Here is a 27823-nt window from a genome sequence, read left to right as displayed (position 1 = left end):
CATAATTTTAGTTTTCGTTGTTTACGATTCCTGTTGTGGTCGATTAGATTTCGGTGATGAAGCTCTATAGGTAGGTCCGACATGAGGTGAACTAACGACATAGTCAAAGTCGCGAGAAATCGCTGTATGTAGTGGGTAGCGCGAGACTGGCGATCGTGGGCACGTTTGGTTGAGGCTCATGCCCTGCAGTGGGCGCCCATGGGCTAAAAAGAAGTATTTCTCTAATATTTCACTAGTGTTACGGAGTAGTTTTACGTGGAGCGGGCATACGCGAAACCCCACCCTTGCGCCACACACAAGTAGAGTCTTCACCGAATGTGCTAATAGGAACTCTACCACGCGTCCCGCGCTTTTTGAGATTCGTCGAAATGACCAGATGTCAATCTCTCCCATCAACGCTCGAGTATAGATACAAGTAGGGATCCAAGTAACATGTCCAAGCGCATTCTCTGAGATACGGTACCTCATAACATAGTGTACTTAGTTTGTATAACTTAGTTTTTGTATTTAATAAACCTGTTTCTTTGCTGTGTCGTCCTACCAGTTTTCGCGAGACAACTCCTTGGGTCACGGTACAGTCCACTAAATTAGAAGTGAAAGCGGCAAGCAATACGGTCGACGGCGCAATAGTTAAAATCGAAGTAATAAATGAGTTCTCTCCCATTATCTCTTGCAAGGCTAAGTTCCGTTCAAAGATAACCTCAGGACAATAACACTGTTGATGTCAGTTGGTTTACGAGCAACCTTGTTTATGAAGCCTGATAACAGGTCCTCGGAAGCCGCATACCATCAACAGAAATAAAAATAAAAAATAAAGATTATTATAAAAGAAAACACAATAAAAGAAGCTCTCAAAACATATGTTATTGGTAATGAAGGCGAGGGAAAAAAGGTGATGTGTGAAAAAACATTAGAGAGGAATGAATTAATTAATAAGGTGAAGGCTGTAAAGAAAGTCAAAAAGAAATTGTGAAATAAAGAAAAGTAAAGAAGAAGGAATAAAAAAATGTATTGTAATAATTATTTTAGCCCGAAACTGTATCGCCCCTGCTACACACAGAGCGCGGGGGAGGGAGGGGGGGGGTAATAAGCCCTCAAAAATGGGGGCCTTCGAAATATATCCTCAGCTAGGATGATATGCATGTAATATTATATATATTATATTATAAGATATGCATATATATGCACGTATATTATATTATAAGAGTGGTATAAATAAAAAAGGGTAATAAAAATGTATAAAAATCACAAATATATATAAGCAAAAAAAATATGTTACCAATCCTGACATGGTCAGTTCAACATAGTACTTGGTGATAACTTAAACCAGCTAAGTCAAAACCATTGACGGGAACACACGGCACTGGGTCTACACAAGTAAACCGAAGTTGATGTAATTGTAATTAGTGTTTTTCGGTTTCATTCCAGGTTTTAATTTGGCATTAAATTTAGTAAATATTGTCGTACAAAATTTGAACTGTAATTGTGAAAGTTTTTAAAGGTCCCTTCCGAGTGATTGAAGGGGATTTTCATATTGATACTGCTATAGATTGATGCTTTGGGTTAAAGGTGCGGATATTGAAAATATATTTGTTTTGCAAAAGAGACCCATCCGAGCTATTTACGGCTTAGGCTCGCGAATCTTCTTGAGAAATCGGTTTAAACAGGTCAATACTCTTACAGCAGCCTTACAATATATTTACGATAATATTTTGTATGTTTACAATAATCATAATAAATTAAAAAAATATAGTACGTCCATAGTGTATTAACAAGGCACCATGAAAAACTAACTGTACCAAAGTTTCGACTGCAAGAAGTGTCTAATTCATTTGTAATAAACGGAATCAGATGTTATAATAAATTTCTGCAAAACATTATTGAACTACCATTTGCAATATTTAAAATGCATATTAAAAATGAATTGACGGAAAAGGCTTATTGTTCAATAAACGAATATTTACATTATAAGAATTCTTGGCAGTAAGGTCGCTTAAATAAATGTATATGTATATATCTGTGTAAAACTTTATTAAAATATGTGTTGTTGTGGAGTTTATTCCTGCTTCTCCACAAGTGTAACACCTCGCGAAGCAGAATAGATTCAAAAATAAAACAGATATTAAGTTTACGATTAATAAGACTTCTATTAAAAGATACAATTTTGAATAATAGAATTTTATCTCTACCTTAAAGTGGTGTTTTTTTTCTAAAAAATCCCTGAGTGTGGATGGGATATTGTACTAATTGGCTTATAACAGCCGTGCCTTCTGTCAAGCCTAGATAAACTACCAACTGACTTGATTTTTTCGCCTACAGATTTTAATAAATTATTCTTGGTTTTACGAAAGTTCGAGTGTTAAATAAAGGAGCCAAATTTGTGGTTAACTGCTAAATTAGTAAACGGTTCTAAAAATGACGATTTCGACAATGTACGACAAAGATTCTTAATATAAGAGAAAGTATAAAAATCAGAAAGAAAGTTGCGACAAGAACACATATGTTGTTATCGATACCTTCAGTGTTTCCTTATATTTTTAATTCAATACTCTTTATATGTACATACATTCTTGTATAAATCATAAATGTATGTTCATACAGAGTATCCTCAGCTTAACAATCTGACTAGGCCAAGGATAATGAGACCTAGCATCAAGACAAGACACTTAATTATATACAATGTCCTTTATTCTGGTTGTCCACAGGATAAACAAAAGATTTTGATTTTGGTTACATTTTTAAACAGTTTCAATAATATTAAAGAACTCGATTTGGAGAAAACGTGACATACCTTAAGTGCATCTGCACTTAAAATGCACTCGATGTTTACCGATTATGTCCTGAGAACGCACCCAATATCACAGTTGGTCGATATTTTGATTGCTCGGTGTATTATAAATAGTATTGTTGATTAATTGCTTCTTGAGAAATAAATTATATCAGAGGGTCACCCTTAAGTTCTTTCAAAAGATAACTTAGCTTCTAGAAAGGGAAGGCAGTGCGTAGACTAGTGATAAATTCCTAAGTAAATAAAAATATGTAATAAAACTGGAAAACTTATTTACCTGTAACGTAACGTTCCTGCCCCATATAGAACAGAAATTGAGAGGTCCCAAAACAGAGGCCTTATTTTAAACACACACACTCAGAATAGTCGTAAACTTTTGTTATTAGTCAACTCTGTTTTATTGTAAATGTAATTGTGGTCGGTTTATCTTTATTATAGGACAGTGTCTCTAAAATTAACTCTATATTTATATTACAGAAAAGAGCCGTGTGCTATTTATGACTTAAAAGCTAGAGATTCCCTGAGAGATTTTTTTTAACCCTTAAATGCATGACTTAATCTTGTAGATAAGTACACTAAAATGATAGCAAATATAAAAAAAAATGTGTATAATATTTTTTATACTTACTTTTTAAAAAAACCTTATATATATATATATATATATATATATCTATATATATATATATATATATATATATCTATATATATATATACATATATACAGATATACAGATATACAAAGCATTTATTTTTACGTGTAGTACTCATTTTAGGTTTATGTGGTAGAAATTGGAATCCCAACGGTCACATACCAAAACAGTTTAATAAAATATTATTTTAACGCAGTAATGTGATAAATACAAGAAATACAAATAAGCCCGTAGTGCCTTAATTTCATTCAAAATGATAAACCCTTCACGGGTTTAAGTGTACGCATATGCATTGTCAGTTGTTGTATTTTGTGCGACAGAGATAACGCTCTACGAAGCCGAAATTAGCCGATTGTCTCTTTCCGAAGGTCGATGTGCAATATTTATCTCCGGGTATTGTACTTGAATAAAGATATTTTGAATTTGAATTTGATTTAAATAAAAAGTTACCTTATAATCTCGCTTATAAATAGTGTTTTAATCAGTATATAATGAATTATTGTTATTATACGATAAATCATTGCTTGGTAAACAAAATACCGACTCACTGAAGATCGTTGTATCTTCGATATGTACATTTAATACAAGAATCGATAATTCAAACTTTTTTATTATTATTTAATGTAATAATAAATAATAAAGTACGAGATATCTTATATCTCCTGTTTGTTAGTTTTAAATCTAAAATTAATAGTACATTTGTAATTTTCGGAGGAAGACAGCTTGTCTTGAAAATGAAGACCGCACCGCGTCACAATAAATATAATATTTGTTGTAAATAAATAACACTTGAGCCTAAAAAATTAAGGCTAAGTTAGGTAGCTAGAACTATAACTTAGCTATAATGTTGTTACGAACGAACTGCCTTTGCTATTAGTATTGTTTCTGTGAAGTTTTTGCTGTTAGCCTTAAGGCTTTCACAGCTTCTTCGGTAAGGAGTTCACGGTACGGAAGAGTCCGCGAGCTATATTAAACTAAAGCATTCGGGTTTCCGAACCTGCATTAGACACTCAGATGAAGGATGAGGCAGTAAAGGCGAGGCTTTCCTGGTCGATTCAGTGTTGTTGTTCGTGTACTGAATGTGGAGTGAAAGTATGAACGGCAGCGTGGACCACTCTGCAATCTAAGGAATGATACTGATCCTACCTCGGATCGTCCACACTGTTATAAAGTAATAGGCACTCTGTGTTTGGCACTAATCGGTGTAACATAACTCCTGAAGATACCCGTGAAGGGGTGAAACACGTGTTGAGTGAATTAACGGTGGCAGTTGTGTAATTCGCATTGTTTGCCGCATACGCATTTATCAGCGGGCTGGCGGGCTGTGCACTTTGTTGCACGACTACTACATGTGCAGAAGTGGCTAAATATTGGTCCTTTACTTAGGATGGACTTCCGCAAGGTAACGTCTGATTCCATTCAATAAAAAGTAATATACATCGTCGATGTATTAGTTTTTAACTTGGATAACAATGAGTACTTGTATCAACTTTAATAGCATATAGATATAGTTTAATAGTTTTTAGTTGATCGAAATGTACGGAACTAGCTTTGTTGACTCATTTGCATAATCATCTGGCTCTTCTCGACAGATCAGCGTTCCGATCCGGCGATAGCTTGCTGATAATGATGTTAAAATAATCGACGTTTCTAAACCGCATGTCAATGACAACTCGAATAAAGATATTTTGAATTTTGTTGATTTTAGTATGTTATATAAATGCGTAAATAATAAATGTTATATAATTAGGTATTAATTCATATTGCCAAAAATAATACATGATAATAATACACGTAGTTTTGCTGCGAGAATCGAAAATGAGGAGATCCACAGGAGAAGCAAGATCACTGACGTAATTCTTGCCACCGATGTCTGTTGAGACCGCTCTGGATACGAGCAGCGCAGGACTGATCATCATGCCAGCCTTGGGGAGGCCTATATTTGTATAAACTTTTTTCGTGTCATACTTTGATCACCAAAGGCCTTCCGGAACATTTCAAACGTCCGCATAAGAATATTCGTTCCGTAAAAAAAAGTTGAAGCAAATTCATTGCTCAACAAATGTACGAAGTGTAAAAATCGAAAAATTCACTTTTGGTTTATAATAAATACATTTAAAAAACTTTTAAGTTAAACGGTTTTTTGATACCCATATTGTGGTGGTTGTGGAAAAATATGTACCTAGTCCGCCATATTAGAACGGCGTCCATCTTGAATTTTAAATTTTGACATAATCATCGTGTTTTACTGGTGTAGCCCTTTCATTTGATACCCATATTGAGGGGGTTAAGGAAAAATACGTAATCCGCCATTTTGTATCGGCGGCCTTCTTAGATTTATAATGTTATTGATTTTATTATATTGTATTGTCATCTAAATTAAATGTGTGTACCAAATTTCAGATCAATTTGACAACGGGAAGTTCGATTTCTAATTTTGACCCAAATAAATAAACAAATTCCGTACGGGTCGAACTAAATAAAACCGTTTAAAAAACACGTGTAATTCGGAGATAATTAAACCTTTTGACAAACAGATTCATGGTAAATATTATAGACAGTACTACTAATCTAAATAAATTACCTGCCTTCCTAAAGTCCGGGAGTTTTAATGACTTCACCTTACTTTCGGATCACAGAATATATGTATTTATGTAAAACCATAAAAATATGTTATGAAATATTTTTACCAAACTTTGAAGCTGATAAGAGTTTAGCGGAACATGATTGTATGATATAAATAGAATAATAATTAAAATTTTAATATTCGGTACGGTCATTTGACCACATCCTCCCCCGGATTTTCGGGTCGTCCTTGATACTGGCCGGTATTCCCCGAGAAGTGTCTATCGTGTTACACGTGATTCAGTTCGATAACCTGTAAAGACCTTTTTACAAGTGTTATTATATATATAGGTAGTAAGAAAATATAAATATATAGGTCCATTGACAAATGTATAGCTCCGTATTTCACTACAGACACAAAACTTGATATTATTTATACGCTCCCGAATTCAAATACGATCACCGATTTAAATTAAAACACAGATTTGAACTCGAACACAGGTTTAAATTCGAACACAGATTTGAACTCGAACACAGGTTTAAATTCGAACACAGATTTGAACTCGAACACAGGTTTAAATTCGAACACAGATTTGAACTCGAACACAGGTTTAAATTCGAACACAGATTTGAACTCGAACACAGGTTTAAATTCGAACACAGATTTAAACTCGAACACAGGTTTAAATTAGAACACAGATTTGAACTCGAACACAGGTTTAAATTCGAACACAGATTTGAACTCGAACACAGGTTTAAATTAGAACACACATTTTAACTCGAACACAGGTTTAAATTCGAACACAGATTTGAACTCGAACACAGGTTTAAATTCGAACACAGATTTGAACTCGAACACAGGTTTAAATTAGAACACAGATTTGAACTCGAACACAGGTTTAAATTCGAACACAGATTTGAACTCGAACACAGGTTTAAATTAGAACACACATTTTAACTCGAACACAGGTTTAAATTCGAACACAGATTTGAACTCGAACACAGGTTTAAATTCGAACACAGATTTGAACTCGAACACAGGTTTAAATTCGAACACAGATTTGAACTCGAACACAGGTTTAAATTCGAACACAGATTTGAACTCGAACACAGGTTTAAATTCGAACACAGATTTGAACTCGAACACAGGTTTAAATTCGAACACAGATTTGAACTCGAACACAGGTTTAAATTCGAACACAGATTTGAACTCGAACACAGGTTTAAATTCGAACACAGATTTGAACTCGAACACAGGTTTAAATTCGAACACAGATTTGAACTCGAACACAGGTTTAAATTAGAACACACATTTTAACTCGAACACAGGTTTAAATTCGAACACAGATTTGAACTCGAACACAGGTTTAAATTCGAACACAGATTTGAACTCGAACACAGGTTTAAATTAGAACACAGATTTGAACTCGAACACAGGTTTAAATTCGAACACAGATTTGAACTCGAACACAGGTTTAAATTAGAACACACATTTTAACTCGAACACAGGTTTAAATTCGAACACAGATTTGAACTCGAACACAGGTTTAAATTCGAACACAGATTTGAACTCGAACACAGGTTTAAATTAGAACACAGATTTGAACTCGAACACAGGTTTAAATTCGAACACAGATTTGAACTCGAACACAGGTTTAAATTCGAACACAGATTTGAACTCGAACACAGGTTTAAATTCGAACACAGATTTGAACTCGAACACAGGTTTAAATTCGAACACAGATTTGAACTCGAACACAGGTTTAAATTCGAACACAGATTTGAACTCGAACACAGGTTTAAATTCGAACACAGATTTGAACTCGAACACAGGTTTAAATTCGAACACAGATTTGAACTCGAACACAGGTTTAAATTCGAACACAGATTTGAACTCGAACACAGGTTTAAATTCGAACACAGATTTGAACTCGAACACAGGTTTAAATTCGAACACAGATTTGAACTCGAACACAGGTTTAAATTCGAACACAGATTTGAACTCGAACACAGGTTTAAATTCGAACACAGATTTGAACTCGAACACAGGTTTAAATTCGAACACAGATTTGAACTCGAACACAGGTTTAAATTCGAACACAGATTTGAACTCGAACACAGGTTTAAATTAGAACACAGATTTGAACTCGTACACTAATTTGATGAAATCGGACACCGAATTGGTTTGAAACGTCATCAGTAATGTGGGTGCTATTGCGTTAGGATCAGAAATGTATATTATAATTTGTCTCTGTACGAGGGCCAAACTGAAAGTTTTTAGAACTGGCAACTTAAAAGCATTATATTAAAAAAATAAGTTTAAATTTTGAAAATAGAACTCTTTACCAATAATATTGAGTATACATTTCATTCATTTGTCATTTGTTTTACGATTTGGCGGCAAATTGAAAATTGTCTGTGCACGTCAGAATGAATTTAAGCCGAGAAAATTTTCGTGCAATGATTTTTTATGACTTTCGATGTCATATAAGTCAACAAGAAAGTTATGATAGACTTCGATTGGCTTTTCACGATGAAGCCCCATCTCGTGCCACAGTTTACAACTGGTTTAATGAATTCAAACGTGTTCGAACTAATCTCACCGATGATTTGCGTGAGGGACGGCCTTCTACAGCGACGACTGAAGACAATATCAGTGTTGTGCGGCGTATGATAGAGACTGACAAAAGAGTGACCTATCAGCAGATTCGGACAAGTCTAGGCATAGGTATGAGTCAAGTGCACAAAATCCGCCATGAACATTTAGCGGTCAGGAAGCTTTGTGCCCGCTGGATACCGCATAATTTGACCGAGGCTCAAAAACTCCGCCGTGTTGATTGGTGCCGAGAAATGATCCAAAAATTTAACGGAGGTGACTCAAATGCTGTGTTCGACATACTAACGGGTGACGAAAGCTGGATTTACTGTTATGATCCGGAAACCAAAAGACAGTCTGCTCAGTGGGTGTTTCCTTCCGAAGAGTTGCCAACTAGAGTGAAGAGAGGTCGAAGTGTTGGAAAAAAGATGGTGGCCTCGTTCTTCTGAAAGACAGGTCATTACGCGACAGTTGTCTTAGAGGATCAGAAAACGGTTAATGCAGAGTGGTACACTAACAACTGTTTGCCACTTGTCTTGGAAAAAGTTCGAGAGAAACGACCTCGCAGCAGGATCCTCCTTCATCACGATAATGCCTCGTCGCACACCGCCAGGCAAACGATCGACTATTTGGCGACCTCAGACGTGGAATTACTGGGTCACCCGCCGTATAGCCCCGACCTCGCACCCTGCGATTTTTATTTATTCCCGAAAATAAAAGAAAAACTTCGAGGAAAACATTTTATGGACGCCGAAGAAGCAGTGGCTGCGTTTCAAAACGCCGTCGAAGAGACCCCTAAGGCCGAGTGGGCAAGGTGCTTTTCTCAATGGTTCCATCGAATGCAGCGATGTATTGATGTAAATGGACGCTATTTTGAAAAGTTATAATAAAACTAATAACTTGCTAGAATGCTTAGTTTTTGATTTTCTAAGAACTTTCAGTTTGACCCTCGTATATATGTAAACACACCTTCCTCACTCTTGGATAACATCTTCCTCGCCATAAAGAAGTTATTCGTCTCCGTTTGCTAATCGCTTACCTTCTTTTTATTGCGAGAGTTTGTTGGTCAGTAATTGTTGGGTTCTCAATTTAACTCTGTGCGTTCGTGTATATGGTAGGTGGTGGTGGATGGTGACGCGATGGCAGGCCCGTGGCGGCGTGCCGCGGCCCGGGCCCGACTCCTGCGCGGCCTGCTGCGAGACACTGAGAAGGCGCTGCACGACGTCGCCGATGTACTCTCCTACGGTAACTTATTTATTTATTTACTTAATATTCTTTATTGTACACGATAAGATACATAATATACAGATACAATAATATACAGAAAAGTACAATGGGCGGTCTTATCACACAAGGCAATCTCTTACAGACAACCATAGTAAGGAAAAAATAATAGTACTTATAAAGGGTAGTTCACGTGTACAAAAAAATACATATTCACAAACAAATGAACATAAATATACATAAACATACATAGACATACAAACTTAATCATACATACATACGTATATAACAAATATACTTATAATAAAAATGGTTTAATACATATTATAAATATAATATAAATAATCATAGATCTAGTAAATAATTATTTAATAATTATATATATATATATATATTAACTTATACACGTCCTTAATCCTTGATGGGCCTCCGGCAAGACCGGGAACTTATCCTTTAACAGGAAAAAATTATCTACTGATAGAAATAGATCCTAGTAGATTTTTATTATACTTGTAATCATATTCCAGTAAAAAATGTAGACTTTATTATTTAAAAAAAAAGAATAAAAAGATCACTCGGGCTTGATTTCACGCCCGCGGACCGCAACGTTCCTTATCCTCGGGCGTGATTTAACCACCGTGGACTGAGGAGGGTAAGTGTGGGCCAAATCACATGCCGCTTTTACAAGCAAACGACGTACATGTTAGTGACATTGAAAATTTAATAAGAGTTTTTTTTTGTTATTTTATTTGGAATAATTTATAGTTTTACGAGTAAATTAAGTAAATGACAACAATAATCCACTAATTAATATTTGAAAAAAGAAAGTAAGCAAGACAATGTTAAAAAATAATTTTGAAATTACAACTTAAATATTACTGGCTATTATTTATGTTAAGAACTATACATGTGTGCATAGATGACAATCAAAGTTTTTAAAACTGGTCAGTTTAAAAATAATTAAAAAAAATAAAGCTAATAGACTAATACGAATAATACAGGGTGATTGGAAATAAGCGTAAAAGCTTATCTACAAATTTCCAATCAATTGTATAAAAAAGTGAGTATCGAGTAGCTTGGTATTTCAGACCCAGAAATTGGCGCAATAGTACAAGAGATCAGGAATCTGTCTTCGAGACCCACGGCGCTCGTGATCCTGGGCACCACGCCCACGGCAAGAGCTCGACTGCTGCACTGTTTGCTGGGACGAAGGCTTCTGCCTGAACCCTTGCCGAGAGGATGCAGATGGGTGAGGTTCTTACATAACTCTTTGGCTTGCTGTTCAGTCAATGGCTTTTGAAATATATCTTCTTTTATTAATTTAAACACTTCCTAATGTAGGAGGCATTTTCTTACGCTCGGGCGGTACAAATATAAATTAAAGAAAGTGAAGAAAAAAATGACAAGGATGAAGTTTAAATAACGAAGAAAAGGACCAATATTTAGCTACTTCCGCACATGCAGTGGTAGTCATGCAATAAAATGCACCGCCCGCCAGCCCGCTGATAAATGCGCATGCGACAAACAATGCCAACCACACAACCGCCACCGCTAATTTACTCAACACGTGTTTCACCCCTCCACGGGGCATCTTCAGAAGTTGCTACATCGATTAGTGCCAAACACCGAGTCGAGACTCGCGGGCTGGCGGACGGTGCACTTTGTTGCACGACAACCACTGCATGTGCGGAAGTGGCTAAATATTGGTCCTTTTCTTACTTAGGATGGACTTCCGCAATGTAACGCCTGATTCCATTAAATATTTAAATAAGGAAGACAAAGCATCCCGATGTAAATATACTTACGTATAAAACTGTAATAGAATCATTTTATTTATAATATTTGCCTGCTAGATTTATATGAACTAATGTATGGTAGACGGAATCCATATAAATAATACGACAGAACAATACCATAATGAATTAGATTACCAGGATACAGTCGTATATAGTTCACAGTTTGTGCATTAATTATTTAGGATTGCCACTGCACGAAAAAAAGTCTCCAGGGGATGAGCAGCAGCGACGTCTGTGTACCATAATACCACACTGTGATCGCCAACCCGCCTGCAAAGCGTGATGATTACGGTACATCACCCATAGATATATTTGTGGAGGCCTATACCTTGCAGTCAGGTAGCCTTTTCACAGTTCCTTTCTATACGACAATCACGGAAACTGACTAGGAGAGTTAAGCTCATAATATTCTGGTCCAATGTGAAAACCGTGTTACTATATGGATGCAAGATGTGGAAGGTCACCAAAGATATCTCGCGTCGGCTCCAAGACTTCCTTAACAATTGTCTTCGACGTATTCTCGGTATATACTGGCCTGAAAAAGCCTCCAACGTAGATCTATGGAAACGCTGCAGTGAGATGCCGATCGACCAGCAGATCAAACGCCGCAACTGGATAGGCCATATGCTCTGATGGGACCCTGATCACATACCGAGGCAAGCCATAGAATGGAATACTCAAGGAAAGCGAAGACGTGGCCGCCCATAGCAAACCTGGCGGCGGATGATCACTGCAGAAGTGAAGGCAGTTGGAATGACGTGGAGCGAAGTAAAGCGCCAAGCTCAAGACCGCTAAGGATGGCGACGTATTGTGGACTTCCTTTGCCCCATCTTGGGGACAGAAATAAATAATGGTGATGACTTGCAGTGGCAAGTCGTATTCCACTAGAATTTCAGAGTGGTCAACATATATAATTGGAAATAGGTGTAACATGTTTTTGCTGACATATGAGATATGTTATATATTGAATATATCAGGGTCATACTTTTTAGTTTTGATTTAAGCGGTTAGTTTATGTATTTTATTTTGTGCTATATATATGTTCTCCACTCTTGTCCACTACTTCTCTATCTTGGCGTGATGATAAAAATTGTTTTTGTAACGCAGCTGCGGGTGCAGTACGGCACTAGTACTCAGGTACACCTGACCTTCGGCAACTCGGAGTTCGAGCTGGTAGAAGACCTGGAGTGCAATCAGAAGCCATGGGAGACGCTGCCGTTGCAGGTGAGTTTTTAAATTGTTTTATGGTTCTTCTTTTCAGCGGATGGATGTCCACTGTAAGGTATAGGCTTTTAGTTGAGGTCGGGGAAGTTTCTGGATGCGAGTAGTGCAGAACCGGTCATCGTGGTGATCTTTGGTGGAGGCTTTGCAGTGGGTGTCCATGGCCTGAAAAGAAGATAGACGAAGTTTCGTTGGAAATAATCTTTTTATTTATGAGAACCTTCTCTCTGGCTTTGGATTACAGTGTTCGATACGTCGCTGACGTCAATTTAGTTATTTATTTATTTACACTTAATTTTACACCATAGATAATACTTGAAAAAAAAAAACAGACAACCTTTGGATGGAGATGAGAGACATGATGAAGAGGGTAGACAATATATTGTAGCTCCTACAAAGTGATCATGAAGTGAAACCTTAGAGTTATAGGTTTTTGTTTGGAATAAATGATTTTAAGTAAATATTGATATCATTTAATCAATACAGTAATTTCTGCATGTCAAAAGAAAATTGGAGCCTTACTTGATATAAACTTAAAATCAAGTTTATACCCCGAGTGAGACACAGATTTGCTATCTTAGAGTCCGATTCCCGGGATACAACCTTATTTAATTCATACTTTGTGCATTAATTATACAGTAATACCCCGCTTTACGCGAGGGATACGTTCCAAAAAAAAATCGCGTAAACCGAAATTCGCGTATAACGAGGTTTATGATTAAACATAGTCAAAAATTATTACAAAAAAATACAAATCATTTTAATCAATCACTTTAATTCTAGGAACACTTTATGCAAGACATACTCTTATTTTTTACGGAAAAATACATCTATTGTCTTTTGGGTAACGTTTTGTTTACGTTCTTGTAAAATACGTTCATAACACCCAACACTGATGATAGAGAAGTTGATGACTACATTATATTTATACGCACTCTTTCGCGTAATTCGAGGCATTTGAGCGCGAAATTTGCAATTCGCGTTATAGTGAAACCGCGTATAACGGGGTCGCGTAAAGCGGGGTATTACTGTATAGGATTGTCACTGCTAACAAATAAGTTACCAGAGGATGTACAGCAGCGACCTGTGCTTAACATAATACCGCACTTCGATACCCAACCCTTCAGCCAGTTGTGGCAAATATAGTATATCTCCCCACAGATATCTTTGATGGAGGCCTATGTCTTGTCTGGTGTCTATAAACATTTGTTTCTTCGTTTTTCTTAACGTTTGAATAATAATATAATTTTTCACCAGGATCTTCTCCGTCAAGATCAGTCAGATCAGGTCACGATGCTGGAAATAGAGATAAACAACCCTCTTCTAAAAGACGGTCTAAGGATCATAGTCCCCCCTGACATCGCCACACCACCTGACGGCGCGAGCTACCTCCAACTGAAGCAAATGCATTCGGACCTCTTCAACAAAAGACATTCGATACTCCAGACATACGCCCCGATATACATGTACGCTATAGACCGGACAGGTCGGAACATATTCAGTGATAATATCAGTTCGACACGGATAGTAGCGCGTACGGAAGACGATTTCTGGTCGACCTTCAACTTGTACTACATGACCAGAACCGGTGGAGGTGGTGAACGAACCAATGTTGAAGATCATCGGTGTGCTGATGAGAATGAAGTCAAGGAGGGGAACGGTGAAGCAGCCGTCTTCACCCCGGAGGTAAGCTATTTGAGGCATCTCTTACGTGATAATAAGGTTTCCGGGTTCAAATCCCGGACGAAAACGAATGTAGCGGGTGATAAAATATTTCTTTTCTCGTGAAAATATTTTTATCTAAAACGTTTATTTTATTAAGTAGTTAAATAGACATTAAGTATATAAACTGATCTAGTTAAGGATGTTTTGTCAGCAAAGACGGCCATGATTAGCATGAAGGGAGAAAGGTAGATAAAGAATGAGTAAGACAGAGAAGTAGGGAAGAACATGAAAGCGACACTGTTGTCAGAGACATCAAGAGAGATTGAGAGAGATAGTTAGAAGTGATAGAGTGAGAGCGAGAATGAATTAGTTTTAATTTCACCAAGGAATTTTTTCTCGTAAAGAGAGATATGTTCTGAATTGTAACAATTGTTTAACTCCAACAGAATTGTCTAGACATCCATCAAATAAAAGAGCTGGACCCGAACTCGCAAGTCTTCTTTGTTCTCTTCTCGGACAGCGTGGACGTGCTCGCAGAAGAGAACAGAAGGAACCAAGAAGTTGATGAAAGGCTGCATCTCTGCGTCGAAGCCACAGAATCCACGGAGGATTGGTTTAACACCGAGGACCTTCCGGAGTCAGATCAGGGGTTGCTACAGGATGGAATTTTAAGGTAATAATTTGAAATTTATTTTAATTTTACAGGAGCAACGAGACAGAGGATAACGAGATTTCTCTACGAGATTGGATCAGAGATGAGGAGATCAGCATAGCTATCACTGCTAAAAAAACAATGTGATAGAAAAATAAAGTATAATAAAGAGAAAAATGAAAAACGATTATTTTTTTTGTGATTTCTAGAAGAGAAGAGATGTCCCCAGAACAAAATGGCGGCCTGAATAGAAGACTTCACGAGGCGCAGATAGCGTTCATGAACGAACTGATCGACCAGTGGGAGTTGATATGTGAGTTATTTTATTCATATACTGGCCGTTCCGATAGACTGTAGATAAAGAAGATAATGAATGACCTGTCGTATTTCAATATAAAAAGATAGTTAATATATATATATATATATATGTATATATATATATACATGTATATATACATATATATATACACATATATATATATGTATCGCTGATCCCGCAAACGTTGTTTTGAAAAAAAAATTAAAGTTTTTTATTAACAAATGTAAGATAAGGGTTGATCGTACAGGGGTGAAAATTTAGGGTTGTATGTATTTTTGTATGCTGTATCATAATAAAATAAAAACCAAAGAAATTGGCTAAAAAATAAAAGAAATAATTTAGGGGTGGACCACCCTTAACACTTAGGGGTACGGAAAATAAATAGTAGCCGATTCTCCAGACCTACTGAATACGCATATAAAATTTGGTAAAAGTCGGTCAAGCCGTTTCAAAGGAGTTCAAGTTCGTACACCGTAACACGAGAATTTTATATATATATATATATATATATACATATATATGTATGTATATATATATACATATATATGTATGTATATATATATATATACATATATATGTATACATATATATATATATATATATGTATATGTACATATCTCTCAATTACATCCAAAGGTTGTCTGGTAGACATAGCCTCGAGCGATAAAACCGCTTCTTATACCTCTATATAAATTGTTTCTTTTTTTTGTCTTGTTATTATCAATGGTGTACAGTAAAGTGTAAATAAAAAAATATAAAAATTACAAAATGTAAAGTTTCAAACGCGCGAAGTTCATGACGAACTTTCTTTTGTGCAATGTTCACAGAGAATTGTAAAATGCGCCTGGTTTAAAAGTTTATTGTACAATAAAATTTTCTATTAAAGTTTAAATATGGGAAGGAAGCCGAAAGAACAAGGGCATTATTCATATACACACAAATTATAGTCAGAAAGAAGTAGATATGAGTTAAACATTGGCTCGTAAAGACGTGACCTTGATACAATTGAAACGTGTATTGTTACTTATTTTAAAACATTAAAAAATAATGCTAATATATTTATTGCATATATCAGAGTTCATTTTCCAGTCAGACCACCTCCGAAGCACCAAGCGAAGAGCCAGTGGGCGATACTGGACGACTTGGAGATACTGCGTACAGCCGAGCAAAAAGCTAACGCAGCCAACTCCAGCGATGGGCACGGGGGTAGTGGTGAAACTTTAGGTCGCCGCCGCCGGGGGGAGAGTGACCGCGCTGTCAAGAACCGCCCCACCTTCCTCAACTCTGTGCTCAGGTTCGCCACGGACTGCGCACAATCTTATCTGTTGGACTACTGCACGAGACTGAGTGAGGTAAATCTTCCTTTTCTTCTTATTTCTGTTGTTCGTTTTTCTCTTAATCGCCTTGCCCTCGTCCGCTTACCTATTAATATTCCTCTCTTTCACTCTCCACTTATTCAGTGTAATCACATTCTTTCCTCTCATTTACTTTGCCCAAATTTACTTTTCTCTTATTAACTGCCTCTCATTTACTCACCCCTTATTCACTGGCCTTTCATTCACTTTCATCTCCATTATTTTATTCTCTTTTGCTTTCCTTTTGTTCATTTAATTCTCTCTTTTTATTAACTTCATTTTTCTCTAGTTCATTGTATTCTCTTTTGCTTTTATGTTACTCTCTTAATTTTCAATTTCTTTTTAGTCACTACTCAATTGGTCGCCTATATTTACTTTCCTTTCGTTCACTTTTTAATAGTTCTTATACGTTCACTTTCTTTTTATATCTCCTCGTTCTCTTTATTTTTCTCAACTGCTTCCTTCTCATTTACTCCTTCACAAGTGGCAGATGTTTCTTGGATTTGATGCACTAATAATATGCTAAATCTATATTGAAATGGTTTATTTAAATCACTGATTTGTCAATGTAAACTGAACGCCTGAATATAATACGTTCGGTTTAAGAATGCTGTGCATGCTATCTATATATCCATATATAAATCTAAAACAGGATTTTAAAAACTTAAAAATTATAAAACTGTATGTTGAGCTGATATGGTTTTTTTCATAGATGTTGAAAATTTCCATCAATGTAAACGCATCTTTATAGTTTTGTACTACTTATGTGATAATAGTTTAGAAAATAGAATATAATGTATTGGTTGAAATTTTAAATCGGAAACTTGGAAATAAAAATTAGTTCAGAGATATCTATAGCTGCCTATATTTGAAATTAAACTTAAGACGAGTTAATAAAACAAAATGATTATATTTTTAATTAAACGGAACGAATATATAGTAACGTTATCACCACCATAGGCATCGCAAGGTATAGGCCTCCCTCTCTTTTTAACTCTTTTTATTTTCTCTTCTGCTTTCTTCTCTTATTGTACCGTCTTTTCTCTAGTGTGATGCCGTGAAATAAACAATGAACAATGATCAATGATTATATCTTTTATTTGCAAAGTCAATACAAAATTTCCACCTTGACTATATGGTTGGTCGACCCAGTAGGGCAAAGTCGTGTACGGCTCTTGAACCAATAATAAACCTTAGGCCTTAGCTATAAGAGTTATTTTCGTGTAACTCGAGTGCATCGTACATTACAGGTGCACGTGAAGCTGCTCCAGCAGTTCATCCTGGCGTCGTTCGACATGGCGCGCGAGCTGCAGGTCGTGCCCAAGAAGATACAGTACGTGGCGAGACAGGAGCACCAGCTGTATGAAGTGAGTTGACATTTATATACACTTTTACTATAGTTATGTATACTTTAATGATATTTATATGTAATTTATAACAATTTTGTCAATATTTAAAAAGAATATGTTAAGTTGTATTACAGTATGTATACTTTTATTACACATATGTAATTTTGTAACATTTATGCCAACTTACATTGAATTTATATCAGCTTTTAATACAAATACGCATTTTTTGTATTTTATATATTTATGTCTTACTACTTTTTATACTTCTATATATTTTAAAACAAAAATGAAACAATCTTTTAGAAATTATGTTTACATTCGTAACATTTCATATGCGCCAATGTAATGTTGACTATTTATATAACATACAAATAAATAAAATTGGATTGTCTGTTTGTAATATTAAAATAACCGCTTTTTTACTAAATGCATATGAATATCTACGTAACATATATACGAAAATCACATTTTTGTCTGTCTGTGTGTCTGTTTGTTGCGGCTAATCTCTGGAATGGCTAGACCGATTTTAACAGAACTTATACTGACACTTAGCTGATATAACAAGGAATAACTTTATATATATATATATATATATATATATATATATATATATATATATATATATATATATATATATATTTATGTGTATATATACATAAAGAAGAAGTAGATATAAATAATGTACATGGAGCAATATAAAGCAATGTTCTTGTTATAGGTGATGAGCGCCAAATTCTCGGAGGGTGAGAAGAAGCAAGAGCTGGTACAGATAATGCAGGACGTGCTGCAAGAGATGCGCTGCGAGATAGATAACATGGATTGGAGCGTGGACGGTGAGCTGATGTTTAGACTTCATTTCTATTTATTCTTGCCAAGCCTTTTCATCTGCATCTTCTCTCTTAGAGAGTCCGATGTTACTTAATAAACAGATAGTTGACGTTCTAAGCCTTTGACATTTGAACGTAATTCAATTTCTAATGGATGGGTCATAAAAAAAAACCGGTCACACCGGTATTTTTTTATATAGTTCATTGACCCTTCCGATTCGTGAACTCATGTCAGATGAAGCTGTAAAAGCTTTAGAGCTAACAGCATTATTTATTTCTTATTTACGTATTTTTTTGTTTAGCATTAAAAAATTTAAAAAAAATGTATATATAATAATATTTATTTGTGTCGTTTCGTAATTGACACTTGGTTTTTGCTGCCTATAGACGCCCACAGCAACACAAGTCTTCCCCAAAGATATATGGGAAGTTATACCATAATCGCCACGCCTGGTAGGCATGTTGGGTATCACAGTGTACTATATAATTGTGAATTATATAAGATTGTATCGCATGAATTGAACCTGTGATCCTCGATCAAGTTATGCCGTGTCCAACAAAAGCGCCGGGCAATCTACAACTAGCGCCATCTATTGGCGTCATCTGAAGTAATAGTGTTCTGACATAGTTTTATTTGCCAGATTTACCGTGCCATCAAGATAAACGTTACATACTGTCGAACTCAATCTTCTACTCGTCGAGAAGTAGTCCAACTGTGTCGCTGGTGCTCAGCGATAGGAAAAGGGCAGAGCGGCCGGTGCCGACGGATCCTTCGCCCTCCGAGCCTGCGTCGCCCTCCGACGTGGAGGAGGCCGTGTCATACGACAGCTACAACTTCGACGATTATGAGATCATTCATTCAAACGACGAGAGTCTTGGCGTCAGCGAGTGTTATACTAGAATAAAGGTAAACAATTTATCTGTTTTAGTGTATGTCATAGGAGCCATTATGAGCGCTCCTCAGTCGTGCATTGGGCTGATAGAAGCATATGGGGGAAGCCTACGTGGTTGCCAGTTACCCTAAAAGTAATATAAAGCAATATAGTCTAAATAGGCTATATAGGTTAGCAGCAGACGCAACAAGCAGTGGAGAAGTTTATGTCGGGGATGTCTTTATGAGATCATAGAAGAGGGTGGGCAGGGTGGTGACCACTAAGGCTAAGGTAAGGCCTCCTGGAGTAGAGACCATGAAGCGGCAGCGTAAGACATTCATCCACCAGGTAGACTAATAACCTTGTTAAGGTCCGAACACACTGAATGAATCTATGAAGGCCACATACGTTCAGCAGTGAACATTCCATGGTTTATATGGTGATGATGCTCGTCAAACTAGTCTTTAACTTTTTTGGGATTTTCGTAGGAGATATGTCTTTCATTTGGTCTACCATGGGTGATGACAGGGACTTTTGACCTGCAGCGTTTAAAATTACCGTAGCCTGTACCAGAAAAAAAGCCTCCCTTTCTTCTCCCAAGTACAAGATCTTTTATCTACCTGCTTACAGCCACCTGACTTCCGTCTCCGACTGTAATTGAACTGTACATATCTCCTACAATCTCTACTATCACCATTAATCGTAAGAACTAATTTCTATTACAGGCCCGGCCGGATGATACAGCGTCTCTCATATCCCAGATCGGTATGATAAAAGTGGAGAATGAGTCGGAGGCATTCTCACTCTCGGGCAGCGGGCGCGGCTGGGGCACCACGCTGGACACGAACAGCACCACGGCGACCACTTGCACCAACAACGCAAACATGTCCATCAAGCAAGCCTCTCTAGATGTGCAGCAGACGGGTGAGCATCTTCCAGAATTGTGTGACTTCAAAGCTGAAGACATTATGTAAACGAAAAGCCGTTCACTGCAAGATATAGGCCTACCCAAAGATCACTACGTTGACTGCTATTGCACTGCTCGCATCAAATTCCCGTGACCTTCACTATGTCATCATTCCACCCAGTGAGGGGTTTTATCACCATGTCAGCCGATAGCCACCTTCTGCAAGACATAGGACTTTCCCAAAGATGTTTACGTTGACTGCTATTGCTGCTTGCATCGACTTCCCGCGATCTTGACTATCTGGTCGGTCTACGTGGGAGAATTTATCAGTATTGCGTTTATCGGCTCGTGGTATCCAGGAACCTTTCATCACGGCCCACTGCCACTTAAGATGAGCATCTTCAGTGGCTTTGGTGAAAGCGGGTGTTCCAGATTATAACCGGATATTGAATATGTCGGAGAAATAGCCTAACAGGTGTTTTGAGTAATATCAGCTTTGCAGATATTTCTAACAATTTTTGTAAATACAACTTTTCTAATGTTACAAAAGAATTTCGAAATTTTTATTGATTTTCGAGCAACAACGGAACAATTTTTTCATAGTTTTTGAAACATTTTAAACGATCGTCTTTTAAACATAGTCGAGAAATTACCGATACAAATCTTTTTACTGGATACACAAGTTAAGCAGGTGATAACTTTATGTTTTGAGTAAGATTCAAAGCATTCTAGTCATGAATAAAGTAATATAGGTTTAATAAATAAGAAAAGATATCACAAAAAAATCACAACAGATGGTAAAATGTAAATAAAATCCAAAAATTCAGTCGAAATTGTGATAATGTAACAAACTGTGATAATGAAACAAACTGTGATAAAGTAAAAAACTGTGATATTGTAACAAACTGATAATGTAATACGCTGTGATAATGTAAAAAATTGTCGTCTAAGAATGAAGTAGAAGGAAGGAAGGTGATGCGCGGGAGGTAATTTTAATGTGAAGAAAGATAGAATGTTAATGATGGAGGGAGGAAGTGAAATAAAAGAATTAATTAAGAAAAAATATTTACCCGTGTTGTAACGTTCCTGCCCCACACATAACAGGGTGGAACGAGAGAAAACTAAAAAGAGGACCTTAAAAAAGGGTCGTATTTCTTTGATTTCGGTTTAGATAGTAAGCTGTCTGAAATATTGTGTGAACATTCCATGTCCTGTCCAAAAACCACTCGCGTGACATCGGATCATGATTGCTTCAGTAAATCGGGATCCTGAGGAATCAGGAACCACTCGGCATTATAAATGGTGTTCTAAAAACGGCTTTAAAACTTTAAGACATTTTAAAGCACTAATAGAGTTATAATGAGACTTGACTACCTTATTTAATATTAATACATTGAATGTTTGTCTGCAGTCCTTTCGAAGTTAAGCCGGATGATAAGTTTGAAGTTGGTGGACTTTGTGGACTGCTTGAAGGATACATACTTCGGGACACTGCAAAGGTAATTATAGTTTACTGTATAAATATACATTCATGTTCCGTCTAAGTAAAATAATTTACGCTTATATATATAAATGTTGGAGCTTTGTACTTTCAGCGTCGACAGATGGCGCTAGTAGAACAGCACCGCGAGGTAGAATCGACATTAATAAAGAAGACTCGAGATCGACGCGACATATATTTATATACCTGCACACATATACACTTATACATATATATACATATATGTACACAACCAAACGGTACTCTATATCAAAAGACCAAACTACTAGAGCCATCTATCGTTGTCCAAAGTACTAATTCAATGTTGTACAATTTCTGGGACATTCGAAACGTTTCCACAGATGCCTTCAGTCTCTGGAGTCCTCGTGTAAACAGGAGCTGGGCGGGAGACCAGCGAGCGAGGCCATGCGGCAGCTGCTGTCGGTGGCGCGTCAGGTGGACCTGCAGCCCTGTGCCTCCTTCTCTTTACTCAGAAGTCTATTGGAGTCGCTACGTCGGTTCTTCTATAAGTAAGTTTGTATATCATCGCTATTGGAGTTTGAGGGGTTTTCCGGAATTTTCCGTGAACAAGTCTGAACCCTGATCACGGAAATACCTTTCTGATTTACTATTTCTATTATATTGATTTACTATTATATCATTGTGTCGATTTATGTGTCAATAGCTAGTCCGGCTTTGGATCGAGATAAAAGTCGTCGCAACTGCAAACGATAAGCCCTTATAGTTGTTACAGTATAAGTTTGATCATCATCATTTCATGAAAGCCATAGATCTTCACTGCTGGACAATGGGCATGCTTCATTTACATTTAATAAGTTCACAAGAAGAACAGACGAGCTTGTCAAGGTCATCGGAAAACCCTGGGTACAGGCCGCTTCAAACCTATTAAAAATCTGTCGACCCTTATATCCAAAAGTGGACATTCTGGCTAAATTATGAGATTTATTTAAGACATATTTCATTTACACAATAAACCGGTCTTCCATCCTGACTTAACATGAGCGCGCTTGGTTACGGAAACCAGCCCACAGAGATGAGACTAGACTAGACCAGTCTTCCCAGGTCCTGTTGGATATTTGTAGCAACTATGTCCAGCTGTGGACATTCTAGTTGAGATTATGATGCGTTTAAGACATATTTGAATCAAATACAAAACCGGTCTTTCGTTCATTCTTTAGTTTATAAATATATCACAGACCTTATGTGGAGGAAATTCTTATATGTATGACATTGCCCAGCTATGGATGATCTCCACTTGGGTGATAATGACGAGATTAAAATTCTAACTCTTCATCTTTCTCCAGGCTGCGAATCGTGGGTGGAGAGGGAGAAGATGCGTGCTGCGTGCTCAGTCCAGTGTGGCGGCGACAGGTGGCGCTGCATACGATACACTCACTCAGTCCACAGAGACTTGCGCGGATTATATCCGGACAGGTGCTCTCTTTCTCTGTCTCTATCTGCTTCTCTCTCTCTCGCGTTCCGCTCTTACTCCAGTCTTCCTTTAAACTTTAAAAAAATACCAACTATTGAACATTATGAAAGCATTCTGTAGACAGGGTGATTGGTTATAGTTGTAAAACCATTGAATATGTAGCTCATTTGTTATGTATTTAGAAATAATAAATAACGTATGATAAATATTTAAAAAGATTATTGTTTACTATCTGTCGCATTTCAATAAAAAAAAATATATTTAACTTATTTCTGAATGTTCACTTTATACAAGTTGAATATAAATAAGTGTAGACACGTTTAAACATTTTTATTGACTAATTCGTACACCCTACAAACAAACACCAATTGATATCAATTGTACATTATTTTTTAAAGCTTTCACTTGTATGAAATCACACTTTATATCTCCCCCAAGTTGATATAGTTGTCGTCATCATTATTCCAACCAAGCCAAGGCCTCTATAGTAGATTTACAATCGTTCACCCGTATCTAGGGTCGTTATAGACTATATATGTACTTTTATTTTATTTTCTTCAATCTATTTCAATATTTTTCTCTTTTTCCATGTCTTCCATCATTATCTCTTACATTTATCGTTCTTTTTATCATTTTTCATACATCATCTCTCTCTCTTCTTTATAGTCCGCTATCTCTTATTCTCTCTTATGTTATACATTTAATTTTAACATATATTTTGACAGGATCTACATCTTTGGTTCCGACCTGATGATTTGTTTCTCTTTTTTAATTTTCGAGGGTAGTTAACAATAAACCATTTCAGATTTTATTTTCGATTCGAGCGCATTGTATATGTATTGATATTTATGTTTTTAGATACTGGAGCGGTTAAGCGTGGCTCATGAGACGTATCAGTCCGCGCTTACGTCCCTGGAGACTGCTCTGGCCAATCGACTTCATCATACTGAAGATGTGAAATTGGCCATAAGAAAAAAGTAAGTTTATAATGACTATTTAATGTATTTAATGGTAATTAGCACTAATCAGTGTAACATAGCTCCTGATGATGTGGAGGGGTGAAACACGTGTTGAGTGATTTGGTGGTGGCGGTTGTGTGATTCGCATTGTTTGCCGCATGCGCATTTATCAGCGGGCTGGCGGGCGGTGCATTTCGTTGCACGACTACCACTGCATGTGCGGAGGTGGCTAAATATTGGTCCTTTTCTTATTTATAATGACGTCATAGATATATGTCAGTATATATATGCCTTCGATAATTGGGAATTTTAAAATAGAGTTTCGTGAAATCTGTGAGAGATGTCTATGTCCAGTAGAGGGCGTTGTAGTTCTAAGAAAACCTTTCAATCGTTGAATTAACGTATATGTGCATCGCTAGCCAAAAATATGTTTTAAACTTAATACTTTGTTCGCAATAAAGTCATTCACTATATATTATATTAATTCATGTGAAACTTTATTAGTGTTTTTATAAACGAATTTTGTCTATCTGTGGCTAGTACGAGAAAAGTAATGTATTAATTTTAACATGTAGCGTGTAGCTTTTGTAACGCAAAGATCGCACCCACCTTACGCGAGCGTTTATTTCCTGCGCCGGCGCATCGGTCAACCTCGGCTATCTTCGGCCGCCGCTCGCCATTTTTGGCTATATTCGGGCGCTCGACGCACGCTTCTCATACCGCGGTTTTTGCCAACTTATTTGCAACTTAATAAGCCTTGTATTAACTAAATTGTATGTAACTCCGATAACCTGAATTAAACCTTCACTTCGCAGGTACGCGCCGTCCTTTGCCCGCTTGTGCCTCGAGAGTACCTCCATGTGTGACCTACTCATGTATGGCACTCCTGAACTGGGACGAGAGATTGGTATGATAATTAAGTGTCAATTTAGACTACGATACTATGTTATCAAAATAATACTTTAAAATATTATTATTAAAGAAAATTAGTAGGTTCGTATAGCCATTGTATTATTTATTGTTAAGGACCCATAGTTCAAAGACCAATATTTGATAGAAGCCTTAGACAATAGAGTTTGCACAGCAGTAAATGAGTTTGCGATGTGAATAATTAAATGAACATAAGTAAAGTCCGCAATACGTGGGATTTCGGCGGAAGTAGAGGCTAGATCTGAAAGTGGAAAATTAGAGGAAACTAGAAGTTAGGAAAGAGATTGAAGATAGAAGATCGGCTGAAAAAAGAAATGCAAAGACAAGTAAGGTAATACCTGAAAGTGGATAAGGGAATAAATTGGAAATGAGAGGGATGGAAGTCGAGTGAGAGGGCTGGAAGTGAAAATGGGAACAGTGAAGAGAGGTATGAAAGTAGGAGAAATGGCGGAAAGTGAAAGAGAGAATATATTGGATATGAAGTAAGAAATTAAAGATGGAAAGGCCTATGAAAAAGCTGAAAAGACGGGAAGGGAGGAAATCATGTGTTAGTGTAATTAACTATTTTAAAAAGTTTGAGAGAAGAAGGCGGTACTGCATGACATCTATATCCATTATCCGCTGTCCTGGAGGACAATCTAGAGGATAGGGTTTCTTGGAAAGCAGTGAAGTGGAAAATAGGGATTAAACTGGAAATAATGAAAGCGATGGGAGTAAGGGAGAGTAAGATAATGAAAGTGTGGAGAGATTGATGGGAAAAGAGGTAGTAGTAGTATAAGAGAAGTGTTCCACAGGCAGGGGGCAGTACGGCGTGGTGTACGCGGCCCGCAGCTGGGCGGGCCACAGTCCCGTCGCGGTCAAGTCCGTGCTGCCGGCCGACGAGCGCCACTACCACGAGCTCGCCATGGAGTTCTTTTACACCAGGTAACGCTATATATACTTCTGGATGAACATTGAGGCCCAGTGGTAAATTGCAAGTGTAATAGACTCATAGATTCCTTGGGATCATCATCCTAGGTCTATGCCTTGTAGTGGGAGACATGAAGATGGTCTTCTGCCCGGCTTGATTGTATGATAGTATGGCACGAGGGTGTGTCGGTTCAGGAGCATCCCGGAGCACCCGCGCGTGGTCCGCCTGCTGGGCTCGCTGGTGCAGCGCGGAGCGGGCGCAGCGCCCGGTGTGCTGCTGGTGTCGTCGCGGCTGGCGCGGGACCTGTACGCCGCCGTCCGAGCGGGTCTCACCTTCGCGACCAGGATGAGGATTGCATGTGACATCGTTGACGGTAAGTGCTACACGGAGACAGCAGCATGATGAGACAAGGCCACCACACATAAGTCACATGGTGTTTGTTTGTGTAAGAAAATGTATAACAGTCATATGTGTGTATGACTCCATACACGATGTTTGGGTCTGTATTCCTCATTAAATCATTTATAGTGAGAATCTATGTAAAAGGTGAAAAGAAGAAATTCTTCGATATGATCACCATCGTCACCATATCAGTCAATAAGTGCCTTTAATTGGTTCACCTAGGTGGGGGGCATACCCACGCCGCGTGAACTAATAAACTAGTGAGTGAATTATGAAATTAACAGGTATCCGATACCTGCATTCCCTGGGGCTGGTTCACCGGGATGTGAAGATGAAGAACGTGCTGTTAGATCACCGGGAGAGGGCAGCACTCTCGGATCTGGGGTTCTGTGCAGCGGAGGCTCTTATCTCAGGGTCCGTGGTGGGAACGCCAGTACACATGGCGCCTGAACTCTTGAACGGGGAGTACGATGCAGCTGTCGACGTGTACGCCTTCGGAATACTCTTCTGGTGAGATATCGCACGCACGTAATTTCCTTTTGTTGGTCTGATTTCATAAAAACCCTTAGTAATTTTAGCGGAAATAAATGTCTGCAAAATATTATACCTATAAGAACTGTTCAAAAATTTCATTTTATAAAGAACATGCCCCCGTCATATTGCTGGTGGAATATCCTGATGTTTGCTCTTGTTTGACTTCTAGTTTTCAAAAATAATTGTCATAATCATATAAGACGATAAAGGCCTACTGCAGGTCAATCTCGCTATATTTATAATTTTCTAACCTGGTATTCGTTTTTGGGACCTCTCATCTCATGCCATGTGTAAGCAGGAACACTATTTGAAGTAATTTTCACGCTCTTCTTTTGTCGTTCTTAAGATCTTCTTCTGTTGTCCATCTCC

At 37.3% G+C, this 27823-nt stretch overlaps 1 protein-coding gene across 1 annotated transcript in view; it reads left to right on the top strand.

The window, feature by feature from the left end:
* LOC137925196 (dual serine/threonine and tyrosine protein kinase-like) overlaps positions 1 to 27823 on the top strand; it is a 43013-nt gene that overhangs the window by 13559 nt on the left and 1631 nt on the right. Inside the window, exons 2-20 of the mRNA XM_068768600.1 lie at positions 9718 to 9844; positions 10912 to 11072; positions 12727 to 12843; positions 14098 to 14526; positions 14952 to 15178; positions 15367 to 15470; positions 16566 to 16828; positions 18082 to 18198; positions 18899 to 19013; positions 19649 to 19914; positions 20605 to 20803; positions 22198 to 22285; positions 22629 to 22796; positions 23592 to 23721; positions 24578 to 24696; positions 25494 to 25585; positions 26403 to 26532; positions 26713 to 26891; positions 27205 to 27430. Of these exons, the coding sequence (XP_068624701.1) occupies positions 9739 to 9844; positions 10912 to 11072; positions 12727 to 12843; positions 14098 to 14526; positions 14952 to 15178; positions 15367 to 15470; positions 16566 to 16828; positions 18082 to 18198; positions 18899 to 19013; positions 19649 to 19914; positions 20605 to 20803; positions 22198 to 22285; positions 22629 to 22796; positions 23592 to 23721; positions 24578 to 24696; positions 25494 to 25585; positions 26403 to 26532; positions 26713 to 26891; positions 27205 to 27430 (3236 nt within the window). The 5' untranslated portion in view covers positions 9718 to 9738. The remainder of the gene's footprint in view (positions 1 to 9717; positions 9845 to 10911; positions 11073 to 12726; positions 12844 to 14097; positions 14527 to 14951; positions 15179 to 15366; positions 15471 to 16565; positions 16829 to 18081; positions 18199 to 18898; positions 19014 to 19648; positions 19915 to 20604; positions 20804 to 22197; positions 22286 to 22628; positions 22797 to 23591; positions 23722 to 24577; positions 24697 to 25493; positions 25586 to 26402; positions 26533 to 26712; positions 26892 to 27204; positions 27431 to 27823) is intronic.

Source organism: Battus philenor, unplaced genomic scaffold (assembly GCF_028537555.1).
Source record: "Battus philenor isolate CCGP_79_NKW_IND1 unplaced genomic scaffold, ilBatPhil1.0.hap1 SCAF_26, whole genome shotgun sequence".
In the NCBI taxonomy this organism is placed as follows: domain Eukaryota; kingdom Metazoa; phylum Arthropoda; class Insecta; order Lepidoptera; family Papilionidae; genus Battus; species Battus philenor.
This window is presented reverse-complemented; position numbering and strand designations above follow the sequence as displayed.